We start from the raw sequence: 27,168 nt of genomic DNA, 5'->3' as shown, positions 1-27,168 counted from the left end.
TGTGGAGAATTCCCTTCTGGACTGTAGATACTTTAGTTTCTCCCTGCACCCCTCTGCACGGGGGCTGGCTCTGCAGAACAAAGCAGTGCATTTAGCTTGTGGTTGGAGAGGTGGCAGCTTGGACCTAGAGCCCTTGAGGTGGGGGCAGTTAGAAAGGTGGCCTGTTAGAAAGGGGGCAGTTAGAAAGGCCCTCCACAAGGAGGGCCTTGACCTTGAACCTTGACCTTGAGTGTCTGATAAGGACTGAAGATTTACCTTGGGGAGGCGTGGCAGCTTTGATGGGGCGAGGCCTGGGAAGAGGGAAGTTTAGAAGGCAGCTGGTTGCGTTGGGTAGGATGGGGTGGGGACCAGGCTGAGCCAGGGAGAGGGGCAGCCTAGAGTAGAAGAGGTTGGAGAGAGAAGACGGAGACTGGAAAGAGATGGGACGCAGGCGTGAGTGACAGCCAAGATGATGTCATGTCTGTGGCCCTGCAGCCCAGCCGGGGATGGTCACAGGAGAGTTCTCTGAGCTGGAGATAGAGAGAGCATAGGGTCAGCTTAGGCTGCCACCACCCCCAGGGCCCTCTTGGAAGGGCTGCATCTCATGAGACTGTCACAGCTGGGCGTTGATGGTGACAGACCCCCGCCACAGAGCTCCCACATCGGAAGAAGTCAGGTTGTATGGAGCGCGAGGTTAGCCATGTACCTACCAGTGGGCAGGCCGAGAGGAGCAGAGGGTCTCCAGGCTCCCCGGATTCCTGTCTCCTTCTTACCAGCTGCAGGGTAACCAGGTGAGCAAAAACTCTAAGCTTTGTCTGGCCAGGGTCCAGGGTCACTCTTTGCTAAGCTGGATGCAAAGGTGAAGGGCTTGAGGAAAGTTTTAACTGTCTGGCCTGGGTCACGCTGAGGAAGCAATGACTGACCTCTAGCTCTCGAGTCTCACAGGGTGTCCCGGCCGGCTGGCCTGTCAGATTCTCTTCAAGTGGAAGACAAAGGCTGCATATGGAGATTCTTGGGCACACAGATACACGGGACCAGTGACCCGTGCCTGAGTCCTTGCAAGAAGTTGCAGGCAACTTGCCCCAGTCTGTGACTCACCCAGGTCGGGCTGGACTGTGATTCCTTTTCTGAGGCAGGCAATGGGGCCCTCAGGAATCCTGCCCCCAGCATCCCCAGGCTCTAGCGAGGCCAATGTGGGGATAATTGCCATGGTGTTATATTGTACCTCTCCCTATGGATACTGTGTGTTTGCCTCACCCACTTGTTCCATTTGGTCCCAAACTGACTGAAAAGATAAGTGTGGGGACTCTACCCATTTATGGAGAAACTGAGGCACGGGCAGATGTAAGCTCAGTGCAGGAACTTGTCCGATGGGTGAGGGGAAAAGGATTCTTCCTTGGAGAGATTGTTTGGCAGAGGCTGGAAGTCCATCAGGATGTTTCAATGGTTGGGATGGCCCGTGGCTTGCTCGCTCACAACTGACCTCTTGTTTGCAGGAGGAGGCTCTGCCTGCTGCTCCCTCTGCCCCTTGCTGGCCCTGGTCATCCTCTGAGCACTTCAGGCAGCCTACTCATCCAGCCTATGAATTTGCCATGTGGCAAAAGGGTCATTAGTGGCCTTCCCCAAAGGAAGGGTTTGGCACCGAGGCTGGTCATTAGCTGGGCCTTGAAGTCATTCTGTGCCAATCTAATAGTGGACGATGTTAGCTTAATGCAAGTTATTTATGACTGGTCCCAGGCCATGCAGAATGTTCTGCACTGGGTGTAACCGAGGGTGTGAGTTCTAGAGAAAACCATGAAATGAAAGCTGCCCCTCCCGCTGGGACTTCTTTTAGACTATAAGGCAAGGCCACATGTCCTTTGCCTGGATGCTTGACTCTGAGCACAGTGTCGATGAATCAGGGCTGGCCAGCTAGGCCGTGTGGTGTAGCAGGTAGAGCTCCTTCTCTCTGGGTAGAGCTTGTGGCTTAGCTGAGACTCAGGAGAAGAAGGTCCTGTGTTTGAGTTGGGGAAAGGGTGTGTGGAGAGGCTCCTCATTGCTCATCAGGGCTCTTTTGGGCCCAGGGGTAACCTGATGGGATCACAGGGCTGGCCTTGCTCAGGCCTTAGCTTACCTATTTCAGCATGAAGTTGGCTACCCCTGGGACTGCCCATCTGGCTTCCTGATCCCCTACCATGTGTTGTTTTCAGCTGTAGGGGCACAGAGTCACCAACCTCCAGGATGGGAGGCAGAGTCAGAAGAGGAACGGGAATGGGAGAGAGGAAATATAGGGGACTTTATCCTTCAGGAGACACAAGAGCAAAAGAGCCAAGGTGACAGGGCTGGGTCCTGTGTTCAGGTGGAAGGACACAGGCAGGATTTTTGTGTTTGCCTGCAAGGTCTTGCCTGGGCCCCACAGCTAGTCCAGGCTAGACCAGGTTCTATACAACTCTACCTCCTCCAGAGCCCTGTCAGAAAGAAGGCTCCTTAGCTTCCTCCCAGATAAGACCAGGGGATCTGAGTGCACTGAGGAGCTAGACCAGGGCGGGGGGACAGCACTGGTGAACCGAGTGGCTCAGGGTGGGGTCGCTGGGTTGACTCATTCACTCATCAGCTAGTGGCTGTACTTCAGGAAAGTTCAGGTGTTAAGAGCAAGGGCTTTGGAAACCTGATCGTCCAAGTTCCCTTCTCCCTGCTTCCAAGGTAGTGGGAAGACTGAACTTACCGAGCCTTAGGTTCCCCACCTGGACAGTAGAGTAATGGGGCAACTGCCAGCCACCCCAGGTGGTTGTGAGGAGTGTCTAAGTCTCCTGTGCTGGGCAGGGATACCCTTCAAAGGATGCAAGGGTCCAGACTGGCATGGTCCTGCTTGTGAGCCCAGCAAGAAACAGCATACTCTTATGCTCGGGAATGAGGATAGCTCTGGCTGGGCTTCCTCGGATACCCGTGGAATGGGGTTGATCTGCCCCGGGATGAGGCTTCCCTGTGGACAGTAAGGTGAAGGCATGGGCAGAGGCTGGGACATTTGGACGTTATCTAAGCAGCAATGAAAAGGCAGAGAATGGCTTCAGGAGGGGTGCGGTTTGTGACCTGCAAGGCTTGGCCTGATGTCCATAGGGAAGTGTGATGCTGGCCAGGGCAGTGCTGCTGCAGATCGGAGGGTCAGGTGTGATGCATACCACCTGTAGGGAGGAGATTGCTGTAGGGAGGAGATTCTTCACAAAGAAGGCGGGCTCTGCTTCTTGGGGTCAACGAAGTCCCCATCCCCAGCCTGCCACTCTGTCCCTGGTCTGGCCTGGTGTATTAGCCAGGGTAAGTATGGACCCTGGGGCACTGCGGGAGCACGGGAATTTAGAAATGGCCCAAAGTGGGCTGGAGACAACCAGAAACAGCTCTCAGGCCTCCAGCCCAAGTGACGCTCTTTCCCGTGATGACTGAGGTAGGACACAGTCTCTGAGGTGAACGTGGGAAGGTTCTGGAAGAATGGGAAGAGAAGCCGGCAGTGGCAGTGGCTCCTGCCCAGCAATGAGCACCGCATGTGTTTGCAGCAGTGGTATGCAAGGCTCCTTGGGGAGTTTCCCTCACGTTGTAAGCAGATGTTATTGCTACCATTTCCTGAGGAGAAAATCGAGGTCACATTTCTAGTGGGTGGCAAGACCATACTCCCAGATTCCGACACCAACACAGAGCCATAGGGCACCTGAAGCCCCTGCTCTTGGACTATCGATTCCCCCTGCATGTGCATGTGTGGGATGTGGTTTTCTCTCACAGAGGCGGCAGTTTGGACCTCCTCACCTAGCATCCCATCTTGTTTAACTCTGAGTGTGCTCTAAGGGCTGGTGGCAGGCACCCCATCGGCTTTCTTACCCCATTCTTTCTCTAACTACATTCCCAATGCAAAACCAATTTCTGCTAATGTACATGTAACATCTTGAAGAATACAACTATACCTGAGTGTTGGGATGTCTAATTGTTTCATTAGGATAAAACAAAGTCTCTGACATGGACTCAGGAGCCATAAATTTGGTTGTACTGTGTGCTGATGTGTGGCTTTGGTTAGACCTGGCTTCCACCTCTGTGAACAGGAGTGGTCCACACTGCACTGCACTGTTCTTAGGACTGAACTATGTGTGTCTATGCATGGCACAGTATGAATAGGCATGTGCAAGCAGTGCATGTAAATAATTTATTACATGCTTGCACAGAAAAGCTTAGAGTGCCTTGCTGTTCGCTGCTTTTGGGGGAGAGGGGTTGAACTAATGCTGGAAGAGCACTAGAAGAAGATGCTATTATTCTTGCTGATCATCTATGACATGTTTCCTTATGTCTGTTTGAAATGTGTGTCAACACTTATAATTGTTTTATTGAGTGGGGTGGGATGTTGTCTTGTTATTGCCATGTAAAAATTATTCATATATGGAAATTATGAAAGCTTCACCTACTTAGAAATATTTTCCTAGCCAGGTGATGGTGGTGCACGTGTTTAATGCCAGCACTTGTGAGGCGAAAGCAGGTGGCCCTCTATGAGTTTGAGGCCAGCCTGGTCTACAAGAGCTAGTTCCAGGACAACTAGGGCTGTTACACGGAGGAAAATAAATTTCTTTTCTGTCTTGAAAGAAAAATATTTTCCTGATTCATTTCATTGTCCATGAGGCTATTCATGGTGGTTTCACAAATGTAAGTTTTATTCTTTCTTTTAAAAATTTTCACTAATAGGACTGGAGAGATGGTCTGGTTAGTAAAGTGCTTGGGAATCTGAGTCCAGGCTCCAGAATCTATGTTAAAAAAACTATGTGTGATGGGCACGTTTGTAAAGCTGGTATCAGGGGAACAGAGGATCCCTTGCTGGCCAGGCAATCTGGGCTACTCTGTGAAATCAAGGCCAGTGAGAGGCTCTGTCTCACAAAAACAAAACCAAAAAGATAAAGGCTACCTCAAGAATCATAACAGAGGCTGTCCTTTGGCCTACACATCCATGCACACACATGTGCAGGCCCAATGCACATATTCAATACATACTTTAATAATATTACCATCTTTAAGGAGCTTACAATGATCTGGAAAAGGCACCACCGTTATGTTTGGCTCTTTCTCTTTAAAATTTTAAAGTTTTAATTAATTGCTATTAATATTACTGTGTGTGTTTTTGCATGCATGCATGCATATACATGTATGTGTACATGCCCCCCCCCACATGTTCATGCCATGGTGGTTTGGCTGTCAGAGGACAGCTTTGTGGACCCAGTTCTCTCCTTCTGCCTTTACGTGAGTTCTGAGATCAAACAGGTTGCCAAGTTTGCACAACAAATGTCTTTCCTGGCTGAGCCGTCTTCCTGGCCCCATGCATGTTGCAGGTCCCATGCATGCTAAGCATGTGCGACATGTTATCCAGCTGCAGCCCAGCATTACTTCATTTTTGCGCTTAAGATTGCTCTCCTCTCTCTTGTGTTAGGATCGGGTGTGCTCACTTTTATTTCTGGTCATTCCATAGTCTCATTTATACTCATAATTTTCCAGCCATCTGGAATTGATCTTGTGGGGCTGGGATGGGAACTAGCATGCTAACATTGCTCTCCCCTTGTAGTTGGCCACTTATGAAACAGCCTTTGCTCGGGTGATCATTGTGGAGTAGACCAGGGTCTGTCTTAGGTCATTCTATTGTGTTTCATTGATGTTTGTCCATCTGCATGCTAGTGAAATACTATTTATATGACATTTACTATATTTGTAATGTGTTTATGTGCATCTTCTCCTTGCTTCATTTCAAATATTTCTGACTATTTTTTCTGTTAGATGAATTTTATTTCCGTTCTCATTTAAAAAGTTCTTTTGTCTTTTATCTGGAACTGTACTAAGTGATGTATTATTTTGTGAAGACTCAGCATCTTTAATATATTAAGCTTTCCTATCCTACACACTTGGTATGTCTTCCGGTTTGGTTGAGGCTTTTAAACATCTTTCAGTAAACTTTTATGGTTTTTATTGTGTAAACTCTGCACATTTATTATTCAGTTATACTCAAAATGTAATGTTTTGTTGCTGCTATACTTTCTGCTGGCTCTTGGTTCCTGAAGAGAACTTTTGGTTTTTTCCCTTTTTGTATGTAACTTGCAGCCCTATTTTTTCTCTCTTCTAAAGTTATTGCCTGTTCTACTCTTGCTTCAGTTGGTTCTCCTGAATATTATAGACAGGAAACCATGTTTGCAAGGAAGGACATACTTTTTGTTCTCATCCTTCTCTTTGTTTTTCATGCTTTATTGCATTGGCTGGGACTTCTGAACCTGTGAAACAGTAATAGCCACAAAGGAAATTTTTAGAGGAAGTTCCAGAACCTGGCCAGATGTGGCTCCCGTTTCTCTTGATACCCAGTTTGCTTATTCATGAACTGTTCTGTGATTCTTTCTCTGGGCCAGGCCCTCTACTGTATACTAATGTCACAGGGGAGTTATGTAGGATACTTCCAGTCTAGATTTCTTGATCCTCTGTGGTTTAGTCTTACTCTGCCTCCTCAGTCACAGAGAGCCCTCTGTTCTCTACTCTCCTTCCTGAAGGGATGAAGCCCAGCACAGTTCCCATCTACAACATGGTCTTAATGCATAATATTGATGTTTTACCTTCTTTTGTAGTCTACTTGGCTGTAAGTCTTCATGAACTAGTTCAGGCAAAGGCCATCATGTGGGCATGCTCCAGGTCACATGGGTTTGTTGACTGAAGAACTGGTCTAAGGATCACATCCTTGCCCTCAGCACATAAAAGATTCATAAAATATCATCTATTGTTTTCTTCTCTCATTGGTACCTTTGTACACATCTAGCTGGGCAAAGCAGGTATGTTTAGCCCACAGTCCACAGGCTTGCAAAGGGTCAAGTTAGAAACAAATGACGCCAGCACAGTTATAAACTTATTTAAAACATACAATTTTATGATTTTTTTGAAACCCATTTGTGCAGCTCTCAGATATGAATTTTGTAGACGACAACATGGTGTTGCAATGTCAGAAGGTTGAAGATGCATCCTCTGCCTAGGCAGCAATACCTTGAGCTGAGCCTTCTTGTCTTCTATACAGACTCAGTTCAACTGTGATCCTTTCAGGGATTTACCTCTCAGCCTCCATCCTGCCCTCCACTTATCACTAGAGTGCAGATTTTCACTGCACTGTGCTGAATGCAGTGAGGAACCAGGCTTCTGACCTTGTCTGCCCTTGGATAAGCGACAGCTCTTTGATCTGCCTTCATCTCTTCTGTAGAATGTAACCATGAATGTTGTTCCTCCATGGATTCAGAGGCTAAGTGAAATAATATGCACGTAGGGCTTGGAAGAGCCCTCGCTAATGTTAGTCTGCTGTGACTGGCCTCTCGGACTCTTTGTCTTTTTTTCTCTGTGTCTTTTTCCGTACCCTGGCATTACTGGTGTTCAGTACCACACCTGGCCTGTCGTGAATGTCATTCTTGTTATCTGTCCATGGACAGAGATTCTATCCAAGCACTCCTGCTGCGAATGTATAGAGAATCCACCAATAACCAACGAGCCCTGGCCAGGGAGCCAGTCTGTCGTGAGTTTGAGTACCAGTCTTCATTCTCTGTGAGACGACAGAATGAGCAGAGCTCACAAAGACCCACTCCTGTGAGTTTTGTGTGCCAACTCTTCAGCTGACTGCAGATCATGGTGGGCAAGGCGGGGCGGGGGAGAATACCTGTCCTTTTTTGGCCACAGGAATCCTTGGTAGCTCGGTATCCTGGGCCAAGCCTTACACTGTGGACATAAAAGGCATGGAACTGGGCTTCTGATTTACAGAGAATGGGCGGGTGTCTCGGAGGGGTAGCCATAATGTCAGGTACATCTGGAGGTTGGGTTCTGCAGAAACCCCCTCTCCTGGGGTACTCTGGGTGATAGAATTCTGGGAACCCACCAAGGAAGGCTGGCCGTCATCCTGGGGCAGCTGACTGGAGGACTGGTAATATGGCTGATGTAGTGGAGAGGGAAGAACCTTAAGGCAGCAGACAAAGGCTTTGAAGTCAGCCAACCTGCTTCCTCCCTGCTCTGTAGCCTAGGCTGTGATGGCATCTCCTTCCCAGGACGCAGAGTTGGTGGGTAGCGCATAGCAGAACAGCAGGGTTCATTCCGGCCCAGGCAGAGATGGACCACGTGAAGATTTGGGAGGGCTGAGTTCCAACAAAGAAGAGACTTAATGGGAACTACATAGAGGTGGCCAAGCCTCATGTGTCACAGCCATTACCCCACTGGCCCTTCACCTGGAAACCAAGAAGCTGGTCTCGGTGTGAGTGTGTATGTAAGTTACATGTGTATGTAAGCTTTCAGACTGGTGAGGAAACCCAGGCTCAGAGAGGAGAAGACCCTTGGCCTGTGGTCCTACTGTGAGCCCATGTCAGGGCCAGGGTTTCCACCCAGAAGTTTCCATCGACACCAGGGAGCAGAGGCAGAGGACACATGGGTGGCTTGGGAGTTCCTAGTGTTCTCTTGCAGGGGAGAGCTCTCTATGTCCCTGTGAGATGCAGCCGTGAACTCTCGGGCTTTTGTGCTGATCCAGGCTCTAGGGACCAGGATCCTTGTGACGACCGTCCCATGTGCCAGGAGTGGACAGTGCTTGCCCCAAATGGAGACTCACTATTCCTGTCATCTTGTCTCCAGTGCACTGCCCTCATCCCACAGGGAGTTATGGTTTGGGGGTTCAGTCTCAGTTCTGTGTACTTTATCCTTGAAAACTCTTGTTCCTGGCCCCAGTTTTCTTGGATGTGTTTTGGGGTGGTAGGGTTCCCTGTTATTAGCCCTCAGCCTAGAGTGCGAGTCTAATTGCAGTGTGCAGGTGGGAATGGCCTTCAGTGTGTGACCTTGGGCTCCTGGTGATCAAGGAGGCAAACATCAGCTTTCTGAAAAATTACAGAGTCTAGGTGCCTTTGCCTGTGTCTCTTAGGATCTGCTGATGCCCACGGAAAGGCAGCTGGTAACACATGAGACTGGTCACCAGCAGTGGTCAGGAATCTTAAAGAATCTTGTCTGATTCTAGGATGGTTCTCCCTGCTTGAGGGAGGGCCTGGTGGCAGGAAGTACAAGCCTTCCAGGGGCCTGGCGGGGGGGGGGGGGGGGGGGGGGGGGGGGGTGTATGGATGTGGCCTGGTGATAGCCGATGGAGTGGAGAAGGCAGGCAGAGACAATAGGCTAACCATACGTGATGTGGAGTGGAGAAGGCAGGCAGAGACGATAGGCTAACTGTACGCGATGCGCCACAACACTTGTTGGTGAGCTTGGCTGGTAGCCAGAGAGCAGAATTTGAACTGCCTGGGGCCAGATCATGGAAGACTCAGGAGATCAGAAGGAATCTGGAGTCATGGAGTCAGAAGGAAGCAGTGGACGGTGTTGGAATAAGAGAGTGACAGAATTAAGGGGGAGAGTGTACGTGGGTAAACCAGACAGCTAGGAATGCAGTCTGTGTGGCGATGCCGCTCGAGGTGACATGTTGACGAAGCAGACTTGTCTTTATTTCAGGGACAAAAAGGGGACCCGGGACTCTCACCAGGACAGGCTCATGATGGGGCAAAGGTAGGTTTCAGGAACCCCAGTACTCTACCCTCCCCTGGTGCCCTCCAGGAGAGACTCCTGAAAAGTGGAAGTCATTTGGTGTTTTCTAAGTTAAAAGTCTTGGTCCATCCCAACACTGAGACGGTGACCATCCCCCAAAACACCTTTCTGGGCTGCAGTTGGTGAATCAAAAGAAAAAAGATTTGGTGTGTGGACACCTCTTGGTAAATGCCCTTTCAACCAGTGCCCCATAGCTTTCTGGGAAGCTTGCTAGGGGATGTTGCCATTCCAAAGCTTCCTGGCATTCAGTGACCTGGAAACTTCCTCCTGACCTTCAAAGCCCTTCCAAGTGTTCATCTGAACAGAGAGACCTGGTGCTTCCAGGGGGGAGGGCCGTGAAAGGGCCAGGTACACAGACTTTCTAGTTCCCTGGAGCTATGAAGCTAAATAGGTTGCTTGCAGAAGAGAAAACACGTAGGTCAAAGAACCTTCTCCATCCCCAAAGCATCCACCTTCAGGCTGAGCAGGGACCCTGGAGGTCAGGTAGGCATAGAGAACCCAAACTCTAGCATGCTAATACAGGCCTCGCATAGCATACTCTAGAGTCTGCAGGAGAGCACTCAGGGCTGTCTGCCTTCCGGCTGGGCCTGAGGATTAGGACTTGTATCTCTGCATCTCCAGCCAGCTGCTAGGTACACACACACACACACACACACACACACACACACACACGCACGCACGCACGCACATATACGTTAACATACACACATACACACATATACATAAATATACACATACACACATACATACACACATACATAAACATGCACACATATACACACATACACACATGCACACATGTACACACATACAAACACACATACACAAACACATACATAGACACATACACACACGTACCCACATACACACATACACACACATATACATACACACACATACATACACATACTCAAACATACATACACATACAAACACATACATATACACATACACACATGTACCCACATGCATACACATATACACATACACACACATACTCAAACATACAAACGCACATACATACACACTCACACATATACACATATACACACATATACACATGCACACATATAAACACATACATACATATACACACATACGCATACATACATACTCACACATACACACACAAACACACACACATAAACACACACATATACGTACATAAACACACACACACATGAACACACACACTCGAGGTGGGGAGTGCCCCCTTTGATTTTCTCTTGTCACAGGAGGCTCACTACACTGTACCCCACTGCCCAGTGTTACCACTCAGTAGACCTGTGCCAAGTGAGCCAGTCTCAGGACAGTGTCCGCGTCTACTCCCTCTGTTCTCATGGCCTTCATCAGGGCAGACAGACCTAGACTGAAAACAAGAAAGTCGGAACTCCACGAGTGACTAGTGGCAGGGTGGCTGATAGGCCTTTGTTCTGGTCCTCCCTGGCAGAAACACCTCCTGCTAGGTGACCACCATCCCCAGTGATGGCAAGGTGGTCCAGGAGAAAAGAACTAGTTAGTGTGGAGTACAATGTGGCTTTAACCATGTCATTACCCTTAGAACTCCTCTCCAAATGATGTCTTCTGCTTAGGCCCTGAAAGCCAAGGATGGATCCAGTGAACCCAGGGAGTTGGGGGCTGGTGACCATCACGTCTTCTCTGAAGTCTTTAGGCCTCAGTGAACCTCTATGAGTGGTTGAACCGTTTGGAGTTGGAGATCACACTGTCCATCTCCTCACCCAACTCTGTTGTCTTACAGGGCAACATGGGCTTGCCTGGGCTCTCCGGAAATCCAGGACCTTTGGGACGGAAGGTAGGCCTCGGCTGTGGGCCTGCCAGCAAGCTTGGCCCTCGAGCAGGAGCACCGTGGGCCACCTGTGCCTCCTGGTTGCAGCTGCACTTCCTGGTCATAAGCATGTTGGCAGGAAATGAGAGGTTTCTGAGTCCTGGGGATGCTGGGGTTTGGAGCCCATCCGTGGGATTTGGGTCCCCTGTGGTTAATGCAGTGTGACCGGAAGTGTGTTTGGCTCACTATACCTCCCAGAACAGCACCCTCAAGGTTGCTTGAGGCGACTCCCGCCCTGTCTGAAAGGTCCCACTGGCTGAGTAGCTTTGGAACTGTGTTTCTCCCCGTGTGCAGAGGACAGCGATTTCTTTGTCAGGCCTTCACTGCCTGGGGATGACTGTGGGACTCAGGGGAGGGGTCTGGGTCCCATTCTTAACCTCTGAGTCTGAGACACCCCTCACTCGTGGGCTGCAGACAAAGGGATGCGCTCTGCAGATACACATTCTTGGAGTGTCCACGTGGTTGTTATGCTAACCCAAACCTGCCGCCTCTTCAGCCACTCTAGGTTACTCTTGGTTGTTATCGGTGAGGCTTCTGCTATTTTCCAGGATGGGTTTTTAAGATGCCTTGAACTCCTTCCTCCCTGCCCCCCAGCAGGCATCCCCTATCCTTCGAGAGGAGTCGTGCCTCCTCTTAAAGCCTTTCTAGAGAGGGTCCCTGTGACACAGGAAACTTGGAAGGTCACAGTTATCAATCACCCCTCCTCTCCTATCCTCTGTGGCAGGGCAGGCCATACCTTAAACTTGAGCGGTCAACCTGGCATGGCATGTCTGCCGCTCTGCAGGCACCTGGCCTGTGTTCTGGCACTTTCTGGCAGAGGAGCTAGGAAAGGCCCCTTCAATCTGGCTCATACGGCGACCCATGCAGGCCTCACTTTGAAGAAGTAGAAAGGCAGCAGACAGGGTGAAGAAAAGCGCCTGCCTAGGATTCCGGGGCTGACAGCCCTGCGCCCCTGTGCAGGGTTGGATATCTTCCCAGTGAAGAGCGCTCCTCCAGTGGTTGGCCTTAGCCCAGCCAGACCCATAGGAGCATTTGTCACAGATCCTTGGCTTAGGACTGGCAGACTGTGTCACCCATGTACTGTGTGGAGCACAGACAGCTCAGGCCCTACAGGGACCCCCCCACAGTGCTGGTGTCAGGGAAGAGAATGAGTGGCTTAGTGTCCTGTTCTGGGCTCATCCCTACAAACAGTCCCCATCTCTGGTGACTGTGGCAGCTGCTTTGTCCCATTGCTCTTCTCTGTGGGAACCCCAAGGAGAAGGAGCACAGGTGAACAGAAGTGGGGTCACCTGTCTGCTGCATTCACGAAGTGAGACTGCATTGAACACCTGCTATGCGCTGGGCCTGGGCTGTCTGAACACAGAACCTACCTTACAGAGTTTCCTTCATCGAAGGGCAGAGAACAGGGAAATGGTAACAGTCTAAGGCGCGATGGAAGCTAGGTAGGGCTGTGGAGAACATGGCAGGAGAGCATTCTGGCAGGCAGAGCCAGTGGGAAACAGAAGGTATGACTAGGGCTCCCTCAGTCAGCAAGACACTTGCCACCTAAGCCTGAAGACCTGAGTTCAGTTCCTTGTGTTTGGATGAGCTTGTGATCCCAATGCTGGGGAGGTGGAGAGCACCAGGGCCCAACACCTCACTGTCAAGTTCCAGGTCCTCTTAGATGCCCTGTCCCTAAACACAAGCTGGTGCGGTGGCACACGTCTGTAATTCCAGTACCTGAGAAGCAGAGGCAGGTAGATCTCTATAAATGTGAAGCCCGCTTAGTCTACATGGAGAGTTCCAGGTCAGCCAGGACTACATAGGGAGACGGTGTCTCTGAAATAAAATAAACCAGGACATTTCTCAAGGAGCAATACCTAAGGTTGATCTCTGTTCTAAACATGCATGCACACATAGGTATGGGTACATATGTGGATATGTATCCATACACTTGAACACACACACACACACATGATGCTGCCTCACAGAGTGAGGCAAGCCCATGCCCATTTCATAGCTAAGAAGACTGAGGCCTGGCTAGATTGTATTTATTCCCTCACCTTTCCTGTTAGTCAGCACACAGGGACTTATGCTCTAAACCCTGAGTTGACCCTGGTGTTGAGTGACAGATGGAGGTTGTCAGGGCTTCGCAGTATGTTCTTCCGTGGTGGCCTTCAACCCTGCTGAGTGTCAGGCCGCTGTGGGATTCTAGGTTAGGCATTAGACCCAGGCAAGAGAATCTCTGAAAGTCTGGTGGGTTCCCATGCAGCCAAGACCCAGAGTTTCCCAGCTTAAGGAGAAACCTTTTTGCCTCAGAGTGGAGGTGGGGTCTGAACCTACGTCTCTGACCCTTTCTTACTGCAAGGCTGACTGGGACAGTTTCTCAACCAAGAGAGGACTCTCTGAGTTTGCTTTCAGAAGAGGCTTCTTTATTCATTGGAATGGAATGTGATTGAGTCCCAGTTCTGTCCCATGGGGTTGTGAATAGGGGTTAGCCACTTCTACATGCTGAACTTCCACTGTCCAGTTGTGGTTGGGGGGTCAATGGGACATTGTGGTCCCAACACTCTCCCAGACAGGCACCATATATACTGGCTAAATGAGTGAATGAACGAACGAATGGTGAAGAGAAGCGGCTGAAGAACTCTTGCCCACCTGGCATCACTAATCCTCCAGCCAGTTCACAGCTCACCAGGCATGCTACTCTTCCCCCGTGTGGGGCCTACGTTAACCTGGTGCTTTTGTTGTTGATGCGGACCATGCTCCTCTGCAGGAGGTAATTCCCTCTGGGACAGGAGGGGTCACCGGCACTCTGGGCCCAGGCTGGCCTCAGACTTGCAGTGACCTTTCTGTGTATCGAGTACTAGGATAGCAAAGACACGGCCATGCTCACCCTAAAGAAGGCAGGAAAGTTGTAGCTGCTCACGCGTGGGATCTACTTATGCTCCTCAGTCCTGCAGAGCACAGGGCAGTTCCAGCCCCCAGGGAGGCTGAGTGGTCAGTGGCATGGTCCCTTACCTCATCCCCAGTGTCCCTGGCTTCCTGCCTCCCTGTGTTACCTTCTGCTGTGCCCCTGGCCTGACCTCTCCGTATATACCATTAATGCTACGTTTCTCTTCTTGAAGCCTCTCTTCCGTGAATCTCTCCCCAGCACCTCCAACAGTTCCCACCCTCATTTCTCAGACTCTGGCTCATCTTCTAGCCAGCTTGGGTTTCCCCGCTTTCTGGCTATTGGATGACTCACTCACTCTCAGCGTATTTCTCCAGCTGGAGCAGCGCTCTGAGGTCAGAGTCCTGTGTGATAGTCGTCCTCCAAGAGGCTCAGCACGCGCTGGGCACCCACATCTGCCTGGCCCCACCCCTCCCTCTCTCCCATTCCTCTGGCTGATGTCATCCATTGATCACACTGCCAGGCAGACATGACTGATGGAAGGAAGCTGGAATACTGAAAATCATTGCTCTTTTCACCCCTACCTCCCCAGGCTCCTCTATGGGTCACTGGCCCTGCTGTGCTGTCCAGTTGGCACGGTCCTGAGAAGACAGTGGAAGGTGCACCAGCCATACTTCTGAGGGTGACCCCCAGCCCCATGTCCACCCCCACCCGTTTCTCTGCCCCCACCTCTGTCCCACTGCCCCAGTCAGGGCCCTGTGCAACCCCCCGAAGCTGAGTTCCACCTCAGGCACTCGATTCTTTACTACATCCTTCTTCACATGCTCTTGGTTTCCCTACCCACTTCTAGAAGATGGTGACCACATTGCTTTTGTTCAGTGCTATGTCTGCTACTGCCTGCCCCCTGGGCTTTGGGCATGGCTCAGGTTCAGCAGATGTTTGCTGAATGAATGAATGAATGAATACATGAATGAATACATGAGTGAATGAGCTACCTGAGAAGTAGACCTTCCTGCCTTCCCTTCCCCAACTTACCACCAAGTGGGATTGGATGCCCTGCGGTCTGTCTGACGCTCTAGGTGACCCACTGATTTCAGAGTCCTCTAACATGAAAGCCCAGAGGGCATGTTGAGAGATCAGTTTGGGAAACTGAGGTCCAGAGAGGCTTAGTCTCGTGTAATTTCTTCCTCTTTGACCCTCTGTTCTGCTCGCTGCTGTGGGAGTGGCAGGTGAGTTCTCTGGGCAACCTTTGTATGCTGAGCAAGAAAGGAGAGTGGGTTCCGCTTTTCTATTGAAGTGGACCCTGAGGAGCAGCCCTGGTCTGGACACACACTGATGTCCAGACCCCAGGCAGGGACAGGATCCCCTCCCTACTTGTCTAAAGTCCAAATAGCACCCCGCTGTCTGTGGCAGGGTGAGGTGATGTCTGGTTCCTCCTTATGCACTGTAAGCAGTGATTAATCTGGCTCCCAAACCAAAATAGAGAGCGTGCTGTATTATAAACAGGGGCCTGTGGAGGCTCGTCTGCCAGGCAGCCTGCAGCTCCTCTGAAGCACCTCTGCCTCCTTCTTACCTGGCATCTTTCACCCAAACGTGGGAAATCACTGCCCTGCGGCTACCTTGTGGGATGGGCTGGCCCCGTAATTGCCAGGGCCAGGAGAAGATAATGGTTTAGAGACTCATGTCCTCACCCCTGTCATTTAAAACTGTTTGGTAAACACTGCCAAAAGCACTGCCAGGGAGCCCCCTCTGCACCCCACCTCCCACCTCGGCTCTGTTTGTGCAGTTCCCCCCAGCCTTAGAAGCATGCACTCCCAGTCACAATCAAGGCTCTCTGGGGTTCACTTATCAAGACGGCTCAGCCCATGACAAGCTTAGAGGACAGTCCAGCCTAGGCCGTAGCTTCCTGCAAGCCCATCTCCTGGAACCTCAGTTTCCTTGTTGGTTCGGGGAAGCAGGAAGTGGTCAGAATGACTTTGGTCCCATCCGATGCAGGTACTCCATCACCTGACCTTGGCCCTAAGGATATTGTTATGACCCAATGGCTTTGTCTCAGGGAGATGCATCTTTAAGGGAACCTTTCTTGTTCTTTTGGGCTGGTCCAGGCCCAGTGGTTGGTAGTAAAGTCTGAGGGATTTGGGCCACGATTCATGTGCTGTTCCAAGACAACTGTGTGGCCTCAGGAAAGTCGCTTCCATCCCCTGAGCCTCAGTTTCCTCACTGGTGAGTGTGCTAGGTGATTCCTACATCCTAGAAGTAATTCGAGGTGTTAGTGAGCAGGTATGCCCACGGCGCTGGCAGTGAGCAGTTAGTCCTGGTGGATTCTGTCATTCATTCCGTCCAGCTCTTTCCTGCACACAAGTTTGCTTATACCTCATCTTGGATTTAACTGAACACACCCCTTGTCTTTTGGGGAGAGCAATTGCTTGTGAATTAGTTTTCACTAGAGTATTGGAGACTTGGGGCTCCTGCTGCACCCTGCCCACATTGTTGCCCCCGGCCCTGTGTGTCTGCGACTTGTTTGCGGAAATCCTCTGGCAAGCAGAGTGAGTTCAGAGAGGTGATCGTTCTGCTCAGTCCCACAACCCAGAGCACGTGGATCACCTTGGTGCTTCTGTGGGAAAAAGACGGCGCAGCTTCTTCCTCCTCATATCATGCCATGTCCCTATGTCCCCAGGGCTTCCTGTGACAGCCCCCTCACCTACTTTGACCTCCAGTTGCTTCTCTGCCCTCTCCCCCTGTTTGTTTTCTGGTCCCATGGGTCCTCGTGTGCTTCTCCAAGCCCACTTAGAGCATCTCTGCCTCGAGCACCTTTGCACTCTGCTCCAGATGCCTGGAGCCTTTTCTAGGCGCTTCCCCTGTCTACCTCTCCTCCCATCAACCATCCCTCGATGGTCCCTGCAGTCACCACCTCTCCCCAGTCATGCCATCCTCCGTCCCCTAACTTTACTTGCTTATGGCTCCTTTTCATTATGGTAAAAACACATATCATCAAATTTGCCATTTCAGCCAGATGTCAGTGCATGGGCAGTGGAGTTGAGTACACTGGGGTTGCTGAGCAGCTCTTCCCCGGAACATATTCATCTTGCGAAACCGACACCCGCTGCTCTTACACCCACCTCTGCGTTGGGCCACCCACAGTTATCTTTTTACTTACTTTGTTTTTAGTTCCTTTCTAGGAATGTAAACTCCCAGGGCAAAGGATGTTGCCTGACTCTCTTCCCATGTGGAGAACCCTGCAAGCCCACGCACACTCTTCAGTATCTGTTGAATGAGGGAGTGAATGAATAAGAAATAAAACAGTAGCTGGTGTTTCTGAAGCTGCTGAATTAAATGCCAGGCACCATGTTTGGTGCTTCCCACACTGCTCATGCCACCCAGGCACTGGCTCTTACCTCCCCATTGTATAATTTCTGAGGAAATCAAGGCTCAGAGAGGTGGTGTCATTGGTCTGGCCACATAGCCAGCCCAAAGGAGAGCAGCTCTGGAATCCAGATCAGATTGTAAGAAGTACTTGGATCCTTCTGTCCAGCTGCTCCCTGTGGTCTGGGACTGGCCTACTCCTGCCCCATGGAGGAATCTTCCCCATGGCAGGCCTTGATGTAGAGGGAAATGCAGACCCTCTTGGCATGGGATGACTCAGAAGAAATGCTGGGGGACCTCCCAAGCCCCCCACCTAAGATAGAGTCTTCTATTTATGATGAAGACTACACTTCCTGTGCATCCTCAGGATGCAGGATGATGACGCACACCTGTGTGAGGAGAACGCGTGCATTCAGGGGCTGGGACTGCAGACTAGTGTCTGCCCAGCATGCTAGAGCCCTGGGTTTGTACATCAGCTGTGGTGGTGCAGGCCTGAGAGCCCAGCACTTGGCGAGGGGAATCAAAAATTCGATGTCATCCTTGGCTACATGGCAAGTTGGAGGCCACTTAGCTTCATGAGACCCCCTCTTAAATAAATAAATAAATAAAAGGAACCAAGGAAGGAAGGAAGAAGGGGAGAACGGAGAAAGAAGAGAGAGAAATGGCGTGGGGGAGCGAGTCTGTGAGCATCTCCTCATGTTCAGGTGTTGCAAGCCTGTGTTGAGTGGCAGGCGGCTGCTGCTGTTCCTTTTCACAGGCTCTCGGGGGTCCTAGAACTTGGAGTTCTAAGATAACAAAATGGAAGGGTTTTAGAGTTCCAGATCTTCCATCTTGAGGTCCACAGAAGGGCAACCCCCACCCAAAGTTGTATAGTAAGTCAGGGACAGTCTCTCTTAACAGAGCTCTGGTGTGGGGGCCTGCCTGGGCTTAGTGTGGTCTCAGTGTTGAGGATGAAGAGTCAAGGCTGCCGCTGAGAATCTGGGTGGCCTTCCAGTGAGGAAGCAGGCAGTGGATCCTGATGGCACCAGTCACTGTGCGTGTGCCAGTTCGACCTTGTCCCTGTGCCTTATATGACAGGCCCTTTGTGTCTGTTTCTAATGGCTTCCAACTCTCTGGACTTCAAAGGCATGGTTGGGATGTGGACCACTGGGTCATAGTCTCTCACTCTAACCCCATCCTCTGCTCTAACAAAAGACGAGGCCAGAGGAGTCTCTGAACATCACACAACCTGCGTCTATGTGGGGAGTGTGTTTCCTATCACTACCACAAAGCCTATTGCCTGATGCCAATTCTTCATTCCACAGGGACACAAGGGCCATCCTGGAGCAGCAGGGCACCCTGGAGAACAGGTGAGGCCCATGTGCACTGCCCTGCACTGCTTGGTTTTGGTACCAGCCTGCTCCTTGGATTGAGATTCTCTGGAGTCCCAGAACAAGCCTGTGGGTCCCCCCCCCCCCGCCCTTACCCAGTCAGCCACACTGTCCTGGAAGAGCCTGTGTCTGTAGTGCTCAGCCCAGCCCAGGGCTGGCAGAAGCCCCTGGACTCTGGTTAGAGCCATGAATAGCTGGCCTGTCCCAGGCGATGTTAGGCGATATTATCCCTTCCATTCGCCTTGGGGTTTGCAGGAATTCTGGTCTCCTGGCCCAACTCAAACAGCAGTCCTGCCAGGGGACAGCCAGCCAGGCCTCTTCTGTGATTTCTTATTTTGAACCTGGAGCTGGTCTGACCAGTTTCTAGAGGGGTGGGCTTGGGGCCCCAGCAGGGCCTGCTTGTGTTCTTTCCCCTTGGCCTCACATTCTTGCCTCTCTCCTCACCCGTTATGGGCACCCTCCCCTACACCTGGACCCTGACAGAGCTATCCAGGGCCTCGCATTTCCTAACATTCCTCTTGTTCCTTTTCAGGGCCAGCCAGGACCTGAGGGCAGTCCAGGGGCCAAAGGTTACCCTGGCAGGCAGGTGCAGTATATTCTCTGGAAGTTGTGGCCATGGTGGTGACCATAGTGCCCCAAGCAGAGGGAGGCTATGGGCTGGGCCCTAAGGAAAGGGCTAGCTAGGCACTGGACCTAGCAGCCATGCTACAGGCTAGGAGGTTCTGCGGGAGAACTGTGACTTAGAGAACACCTCCGGAGACGCCTGCTGTCCAGTCTCCTTCTGAGCCATCCCTGGTCCAACCCATCCCATGAATGCTCCAAAGAACACCTGAGGCCCGAAACGCGACTGACCCTGGGACATTGGCAGCAGGGATGGCATCTCCATATGGCCTTGCCCCCTGTATTTCTGTTTCAGGGGTTCCCTGGACCTGTAGGAGATCCTGGCCCCAAAGGCAGCCGGGTAAGTGGGTTTTGGCTAGTCCTACACTGGTGGGCTGTGAATGGACATCACTTGCCCCCCTAATGGGCTCATGGGAGGTCAGGGCTACTAGGGGACCTGGGGTCAGGGGATGGCAACCCCTGAACTCCATTTACCTAAACTGCAAAGGGATCTCCCAGAAGCTATTAGTAGGCAGAGAGGTTCTGGGTGTGTTGAATGGGGAAACACAAAGCACATAGGTCATGGTAGGCCTAGGTAGCTTTGTTCATGATATATACCAAGACACTGCTGAGGCAGGCCCTAGGCGTCCTGAAGTGGGGCTCAGCAAGTGGATCGTATGACCGTCTGTCGTGGCAAGTCCCCTGTGACCAGTCCTCTCCTAAGCCAATGCTATTTAGACCGTGGCAGGTTAGAAGGCCAATATGGACACATTGTTGGCCTTAATCTCTGCTGCAGTCTAGTGGTGGCAGAGGTGGGCACAGCATAGAAGGCAAGGTCCCTCAGGTGTTACATGGCATGCAGAGAAGGGCAGCTCTTGTCTGGACTTCTGGGTCTCTCTCCCGTGGTTCCCATGAGTAGTGCCAGTAGGTTCTGGGTCTTGAGTTCTACTCACTGCCCAGACCAGCGCTAGGGTCTGCATGATTGACTCAGGGATTCCCTCAACCACTGACCCCAGATGGCCACCAGCCTTTTCATGTTCACTTATTGTGAACACAAGCCATGTGCTCTCCACAGAAGAGTCAGGACAACTGCTGATGGTTGCTGAGGGAACACGGGTGGGCATGTGGGCAAGGAGAGCTGCTACCAGTCTCCCTCAGTGGAGTGTGTCCATGAAACACTGGTTAGGGGTGTGCGCTTAGGAACCACGGGGCTTGAACTCAGAGACCAGATCCACTACACTACAACTGTGTGACCATAGGCAGGTCCCCTTACCCTCTAGGCCTAAATGTTCTCACCTATATAGAATTCTAACTAAAGCCTCCTGCCAGAGGTGTGGCAAGGATGCCATACCTGAATCATGTGTCCAATCTGTAGCCCGTGGGCTGCATTTGTTTGAGGATAGCTATGGATTCAGCCCAACCCAACATGAAATAATAAACTTAACATATTCTGTAAGAGGTTTGTGTGTGTGTGATCCCCCCTTCTTGGTTGTGAGGTTCTCAAGTGTGAACTCTAAGATGACTACTTTCTCACAATGTCAGAGAAGACATGTCTGGGTGCTTAGCGTGTGCAGAGCATTGGCTCGGATCTGGTAGGGAGCTGTGCTCGGCAAGCATTTGCTTTTGCTGTAGTTGCATAAACTGCTGCACCGCGTCTAGACTGCAGAGTGGTGCAAGCCCTGTGCTAGATCCCGGCCCTTACCAGATGGCAAGGAGGCATAGAGAGATGCACCATTTACAGGGTACTGGGTGGTGCTGGGGCAACGAGCCTGCATGTTGGGCACTAGACAGGAGAGCACTCAGGGTGGGCGATGCCCGTCATGGTCCCGCCACCATGATGTAGGTAGGATATGCCTGTTTGAGGGCTCAGAGGCTGGAAATCAGGTACAATGGTGACATGCCTGGCTGACATTTGAGCTGAACACAAGTTATTTGAATTCAAATTGGTAGCCCCTCTAGTCTGTGGGATCCTTGCCAGGGTTAACTCAGAAGCACTCACGTGCCTAGCACAGTGTCAGCTCTCTGGATGGCCATGCTGACTGGCAGTACTTGGCACCCAGGATGGGTGCAAGTCCCCAGGTCCAGGACCTCAGAGCCTTTCAGGAAGCACTATAGGGAACACCGCCAAGGCAAACAGATCCCACAGCCCTGCAGATCTAACCTGGGCACGAGCTTCCTTCCACAGGTCATCCTACGCTGCCCTCCCTGGTGTGAGCGTATGTGCCTTTGGACTACATCGTGGACGCAGCACCATGCAGTCCACGGGCATATACACTTGCCTCAAGGTCTATGTCATCGAGGACTCCTGGAGCCGTCATCACAGAGGATCGGGCTGTGGGAAGGCAGCAGGGAGGCTGGGGTAACTGCACCCCACTCTCAGCCTCTCTGACCCCCACCTGCTCTTTTCTAGGGTTACATTGGTCTCCCGGGGCTCTTCGGCCTGCCGGGGTCGGATGGAGAGCGGGTAAGTCCTTTTTTGTCTGTGCCTCATAACCCCCTTCCGTCCTGCTGCGGCAGAAGTGCAGCCCCTGAGGGGGGCACCTGGCCAGGGGAGGGCAGTCACCATGTGTTCTAGGTACTTGGGGGGACAGAGACCAGAGAGGGGACTCCATAGATGAGTCTCTAACTAGAACAGACACTGTATTCTAAATGTGAGTTCTGCAGGGAAGGCCAGTTGGCTGTTTCGTAATGAAGTTTATTGGCCATAGCCATGCTTATAACTTACCACTATTTGTAGGGGCTTTCCTGCTGCAGGGACAGGGCTGAGTAGCTGTGACACAGGCCACCCACAGAGCCCCAAGATGTCTTTCCCTCCCTTTCACACGTGGCCACTCATCGCTGGCACAGACACTTGGCTGCTTTGTAAAATAATGTGAGGCTTGTGTGGGAGAAGGGTGGGGACAGAAGCCAGGTGTCAGACGCCAGACCAGGCATCCCAGACAGGGCCATGGCAGCTTTGGTGGCAGCAGAGACGGGGGACACCATGGATGCCTGGCTCTGTCCTGGGCCCTGGTAGTGAGTATAGACTGCCTTCAGGGTGCATAGGTTTAAGATTTCCCAAGATGCCCTGTCGTCCAGACAAAGTGTCCAAGTCAGGAAGGAGCTGCCCACGGGCCTTTGGGGCTGGCGACTTTAATACAAGCTCCTTCCCGTCTGAGCCTCTACTTGGAAGCTCAGTTGTAACCCTGTCATTAAGCTAAATATAGAGCATTATAGGAAAGCAGAAGAAGGTGCACTTAGTGAGCACCTGCTGAAGCTGGGAGTGCTGGCAGCTTTCTTTAGGAACTCCCCAAAAGGGGCTCATGAGTCCATGAACCCCCATGCAGCCAGCACTACTGGTTTGTATGAACATTCCAATCTCCTTGGGTCTTCTGCCTGGGTATGGTGGGGGTGGTCCCCCTGGAACCTGATGACGATCTTTCTCCTCTTTCCCCCACAGGGCCTTCCTGGTGTTCCTGGCAAGAGGGGCGAGATGGGTAGGCCGGTAAAGATTTTCCGTGTCTATTACGCAGACTCTACGGGTAGCCCCACCTCCCACTGACCGTACTGCATGGGTGGTCCCTGAGACCTGGCGCTGTCTGCCTCTCTGCTCTGTTTCTCGGCTGTGGTGTGGGGCAGGGTACCCAGGTTTAGCTGCTGGCCTGAGATGCTGCCTGGGGCTCCTGCTGCTCCAGGTGGTTTCTCTATCCCTGTGTGCTTCAGTGGCTTGTGGGTGTCTGGGGCTTCTGTCAGTGGCCAGCAGGGACTAGACGACTTGTGTACTCACCCATAATGCCATCTCCACAGTGTCAGGTCCCCCACTCAATCAATCTTTGTACATGCGTATACAAGGCTACACGGCTGTAGAGTGTGATAGGCCATGACAGCAGTGGGCCCAAGATGACTCAGTGTTCACCTCTGCCTCCAAATCTGCTGACTCTGTCGCTGTAAGGATTTAGTTTACCTCTTGTTCGGCCGTTGGTGGGGTATAAAGAGAATGGCAAGGCCTAGAGAAGCTAACTATTATCCCAAGACTTCGCAGTCACTGAACAGTTGACTCTTGGAAACACTACGCGGTACCAGTATTATAAAAGCAGGTATCCTCTGCCAGGAAGCCATTGGTTCCAGAAGGGGGACGTGAAACTGTTAGAAACAGAGTGACGCGTGCAGCATCCTCTGCTGGGAGACTCGTGACTCACTGAGACATTCTCCCACCTTTGCCCCCATGGATGGCTTAGCTCTCTGCTGACACCCTGCAGGGTGCTGTCCAGCCTCAGGACCCTGGTTATTTGGCCAGGCTTGCCATTGACCAGAGAATGCAAGTTACTTGTCTAGGGTCGCACAGTAAATAGGCAGCAAAGTCAGCCTAGGACGCTTGATGGCACAGGGTGCTTTGCGTACGGCCCTGCCTCTCTCCACCCAGTCCTTTCTCCTGAGGAATCCATGGCTCTCACCCCTGCCTCACCCCTCGTGCTAGAAAGGGAGTGTGTAATTCTGGAAGAAGGTCCAGATATAAACTGTTGGCAGCTGGCAGCTGGCAGAGCGTCTGGCCGGCTGCTTCAGTCGTATGCACAGCAGATGGCGAGCCCTCTTCCAGCCGGAATCTCTCGCTGATTCTAGGCGACAGTGAGCCCTCTGGTCTAGCTCTCTCTCTCTCTGGATCTGCCATCAGTGCCTTCTGAGACCGGGCCCACATAGCGTTAGGAAGGCAGCCCCAACACTGGCCCAGATGGCCCAGATTGGCTCAGTCTCTTGCTGTGTGACCCAGAGATGCTGAGTGCTTGTCCGAGGACACACAACTCTCTGGTTCAGGACAGGGCTTCCTGCCCTGGGCTTTTTCCAGACATCGAATAGGGAAGCAGGGAGTGTATACTCCCACATGGGGAAACTGAGGCCCAAACAGACAAACTGGAGGTCTGGCTAGGATCTCCTTGAGCCTGTGGCTTGCCTGTGCCCATCTCTTCCCTTTGATGACATTGCTCCAGTGGATTTCCTAGCTGGCTTCACGGATCAGGGTAGGAGATGATCTTCATAGTGAAGTTGGGGGGTTGGGAGCCTCAGGGGAGCTTCCCAACAGCACATTTCAAGTTCAGTAAAAAGGATGCAAGCTAGACCTGTGCAGGAACTTCCAGACATTCAAGAATGTAACTATTATACCCTTTAAAAGTCAGTGGCTCCTGGAGGCTGCTGGATATCCCATGGTGGGTACCAACCCCGACTAGTGGTGTAAAAGTGCGTTGCAGCTTGCCGGGGACTGGATGGAGCAGTTAATGATGCTTTCTTAGCTCCTCTTGCCTAGGATGCAAAGGGGTGTCTGGCTTGCAGGCTCTGAGACATAGTGAAGCTCGGCAGGTCATCTGTTGAATGCTGTCCTGGCCCTGTGTCCACCCGTGGGGCAAAGGAGCAGGTTTTGGAGTCAGGAGCATGGCTGAAATGCCTTTAGAGGTCTGGGCCCTTGGCACATTGCTGTCCACACCTCAGGCCCTCTTAACTGTTGCCATCCAGAGAGGGCGGAGCCTTGCCCCAGTCTTTTTTCTTTTGCTGGGCCTGGTCCTGCTCACAGTAGAGACTTTCAGTCCCAGAGGGACCCGACCTGGGGGAGCAGAGGAGTCAAGCGGCAGGCCCGACAGTGAGCCAAGTTCATTCCTTGGGCCATGGGCCAGGCTGCTGCTGTCAGGGACTGGGGCATCAGAGGAAGGAAGTGCGTGCTGCCATGTGCTGACTGCAGTCGTATTGTCAAACATACATTAGGCATAGCAGTAGGCACTGGATGGCCAGCAGGCCAGAGACCCTGGGTAGCCGCTGGGTCTACATGCTAGGCTACATAGCATGGCTACATGCTAGGGAGTGGAGTAGCAGGAACTTTGAATCTGTCCCCGACCAGTGCAGCAAACTGCTGTTCACCTAGGCTTGCTCCATCTTGACCACCTATAATTGTTCTCTCGCCTTTGAAAGCTTCAGTATTTCCTAACAGTCTTCTTAAAGAAATCTCTGGACTTCTAAGGGTTGCCCATCCATTAGAGGCAAAGCTGGAGCTGAAGGAGGAGAGCTAGTGAAGGAGGAGGAGAGCTAGGCCATGGTGTATGGCCTTGCAGACCAGACATAGTGTGCATTAGTGCAGAGCTGTCATGGCCTTTGAGATGCTGAGCTTCTTTTAGTTCCTCTGTCTATCTTTGGTGTCACAGCGTAAACACCAACAGCTCCTGGACTGGGCTGCCTGAAATCAAATCCCCACTATAACTGTGTGACTCTGGACAGGTTTCATAACCTCTCTGGTCAGCATAGAGCCCCTTTTGTGACTCTGTTGAGGTTGGTTGTTACTGCCATGGCTTTGTCCTCCTGTGGCTCACTGAATGGCTTAGCCGGCGTCTGAGCTGCAGCAGGGCCTCATGGGGTTTTGGACTCAACCTTCAGAAGGCAATGTCTTGAGTCTCTCATTGGTCTTAGCGTTCTCTGAAGTAAAGCAGGCATAACTCAGGCTCTTAGAGCCCTTTGGGTGGTAGATCTAGGATGGCTTGGGACTGTTGGCCTGGATACTTACTGGGTTTGAGTGGAGTGTCAGGCCAGCTCACAGCTGCCCAGTGTGTAGAGCCCACCAGATGCTGCTACCTAGACATCTCAGGCCTTGCATATAAGATGGACCAATAAATGCCCAGGCTGATGGACCTCATGCTTAGGGGAATGGTCTTCTTCCTCATCTCCCACCTTGTCTGGGGTCAGGCCTGTCTTTGGGGATCAGCCCCTTAGTCAGCACATCGCACAGCTGCTAGAGAAACCAGGGTGGCCCCAGTCACCTCTAGACCCTTAACCTAGAGAGTAGAACGGGCAGTCCGCAGGCCTTGCCATTGAGACAGTATGGAGCCAGCCAGGGCCGCACTGCACATTGTTCTCATTCCGTGAGGGACCGCCTTCCTACTCTGCCCCTCCCCTCCCCCATCCCAGCAACCACCACAGAGGGAAAGTCAGTGGCTTCAGAAAGGGTCCCATATCACAGCCCACCTGACAGATGGCTCCTGCCCCATGAGGTGACACCACTCTACATTATAACAGTGGGTCTGGATTGGAAAAAGGCTAGTGTCAGTTAGGTGAGACTTCAAGAGCATGGGAAGAGAAAGCTTGTATGGGTCAGATGCACTTCACAAGGAGGGCTGTGCATGGACGCACTCTGTCACTCACGTGCTGTGTGCAGCTCACAGGGGTGGAACTGGACAGGAGCAGGCCAGGCTCTCAACCTCCCCCATCAGTTAAATAGGATCAATCACCTTTCCATCAGCAGTCAGACAGGCGTGCAGCCTTGCATGTAGAAACAGCAGCCTGTCCCAGGAGATCGAGTATCTGCATGCTCTAGGGTCTGATGCTGCGCTTCTGCCCTGTGCTGCGCCGTGCATGAAGAGGGCCTGGGCATGCAGGCCTACATGCTCAGACACAGTCGGACCACGGGACTGTTCCTGGTTGTGTTGCTTTGGTTTCCTGTTCTCTAGCTGGATGTTCCAGAAGTAGTAGCAAGTCACAGTGTGAGGCTCCTCCGCGCGTCTCCACAGTCTGGTTGCATTTGCATCTGCTCTTTCTGTCAGGCAAACGTG

The 27,168-nt window shown here is 51.8% G+C and overlaps 1 protein-coding gene across 10 annotated transcripts in view; it reads left to right on the top strand.

Annotated features, from left to right (window-relative positions):
* Col27a1 (collagen type XXVII alpha 1 chain) overlaps positions 1 to 27,168 on the top strand; it is a 117,002-nt gene that overhangs the window by 21,595 nt on the left and 68,239 nt on the right. For all 10 annotated transcript variants that reach the window (XR_007588666.1, XM_050121799.1, XM_050121801.1 and 7 more), the window contains exons 6-12: positions 9,463 to 9,516; positions 11,315 to 11,368; positions 18,941 to 18,985; positions 19,539 to 19,592; positions 19,923 to 19,967; positions 22,017 to 22,070; positions 23,046 to 23,090. Coding sequence is in view for 9 of the 10 variants with exons in the window: in XM_050121799.1 (XP_049977756.1) it covers positions 9,463 to 9,516; positions 11,315 to 11,368; positions 18,941 to 18,985; positions 19,539 to 19,592; positions 19,923 to 19,967; positions 22,017 to 22,070; positions 23,046 to 23,090 (351 nt within the window). In the remaining variant the exon portion in view is untranslated. The remainder of the gene's footprint in view (positions 1 to 9,462; positions 9,517 to 11,314; positions 11,369 to 18,940; positions 18,986 to 19,538; positions 19,593 to 19,922; positions 19,968 to 22,016; positions 22,071 to 23,045; positions 23,091 to 27,168) is intronic.

Source organism: Alexandromys fortis, unplaced genomic scaffold (genome assembly GCF_014885135.2).
Source record: "Alexandromys fortis isolate MF-2015 unplaced genomic scaffold, M_Fortis_MF-2015_v1.1 scaffold_183, whole genome shotgun sequence".
NCBI classification, from domain to species: domain Eukaryota; kingdom Metazoa; phylum Chordata; class Mammalia; order Rodentia; family Cricetidae; genus Alexandromys; species Alexandromys fortis.
This window is presented reverse-complemented; position numbering and strand designations above follow the sequence as displayed.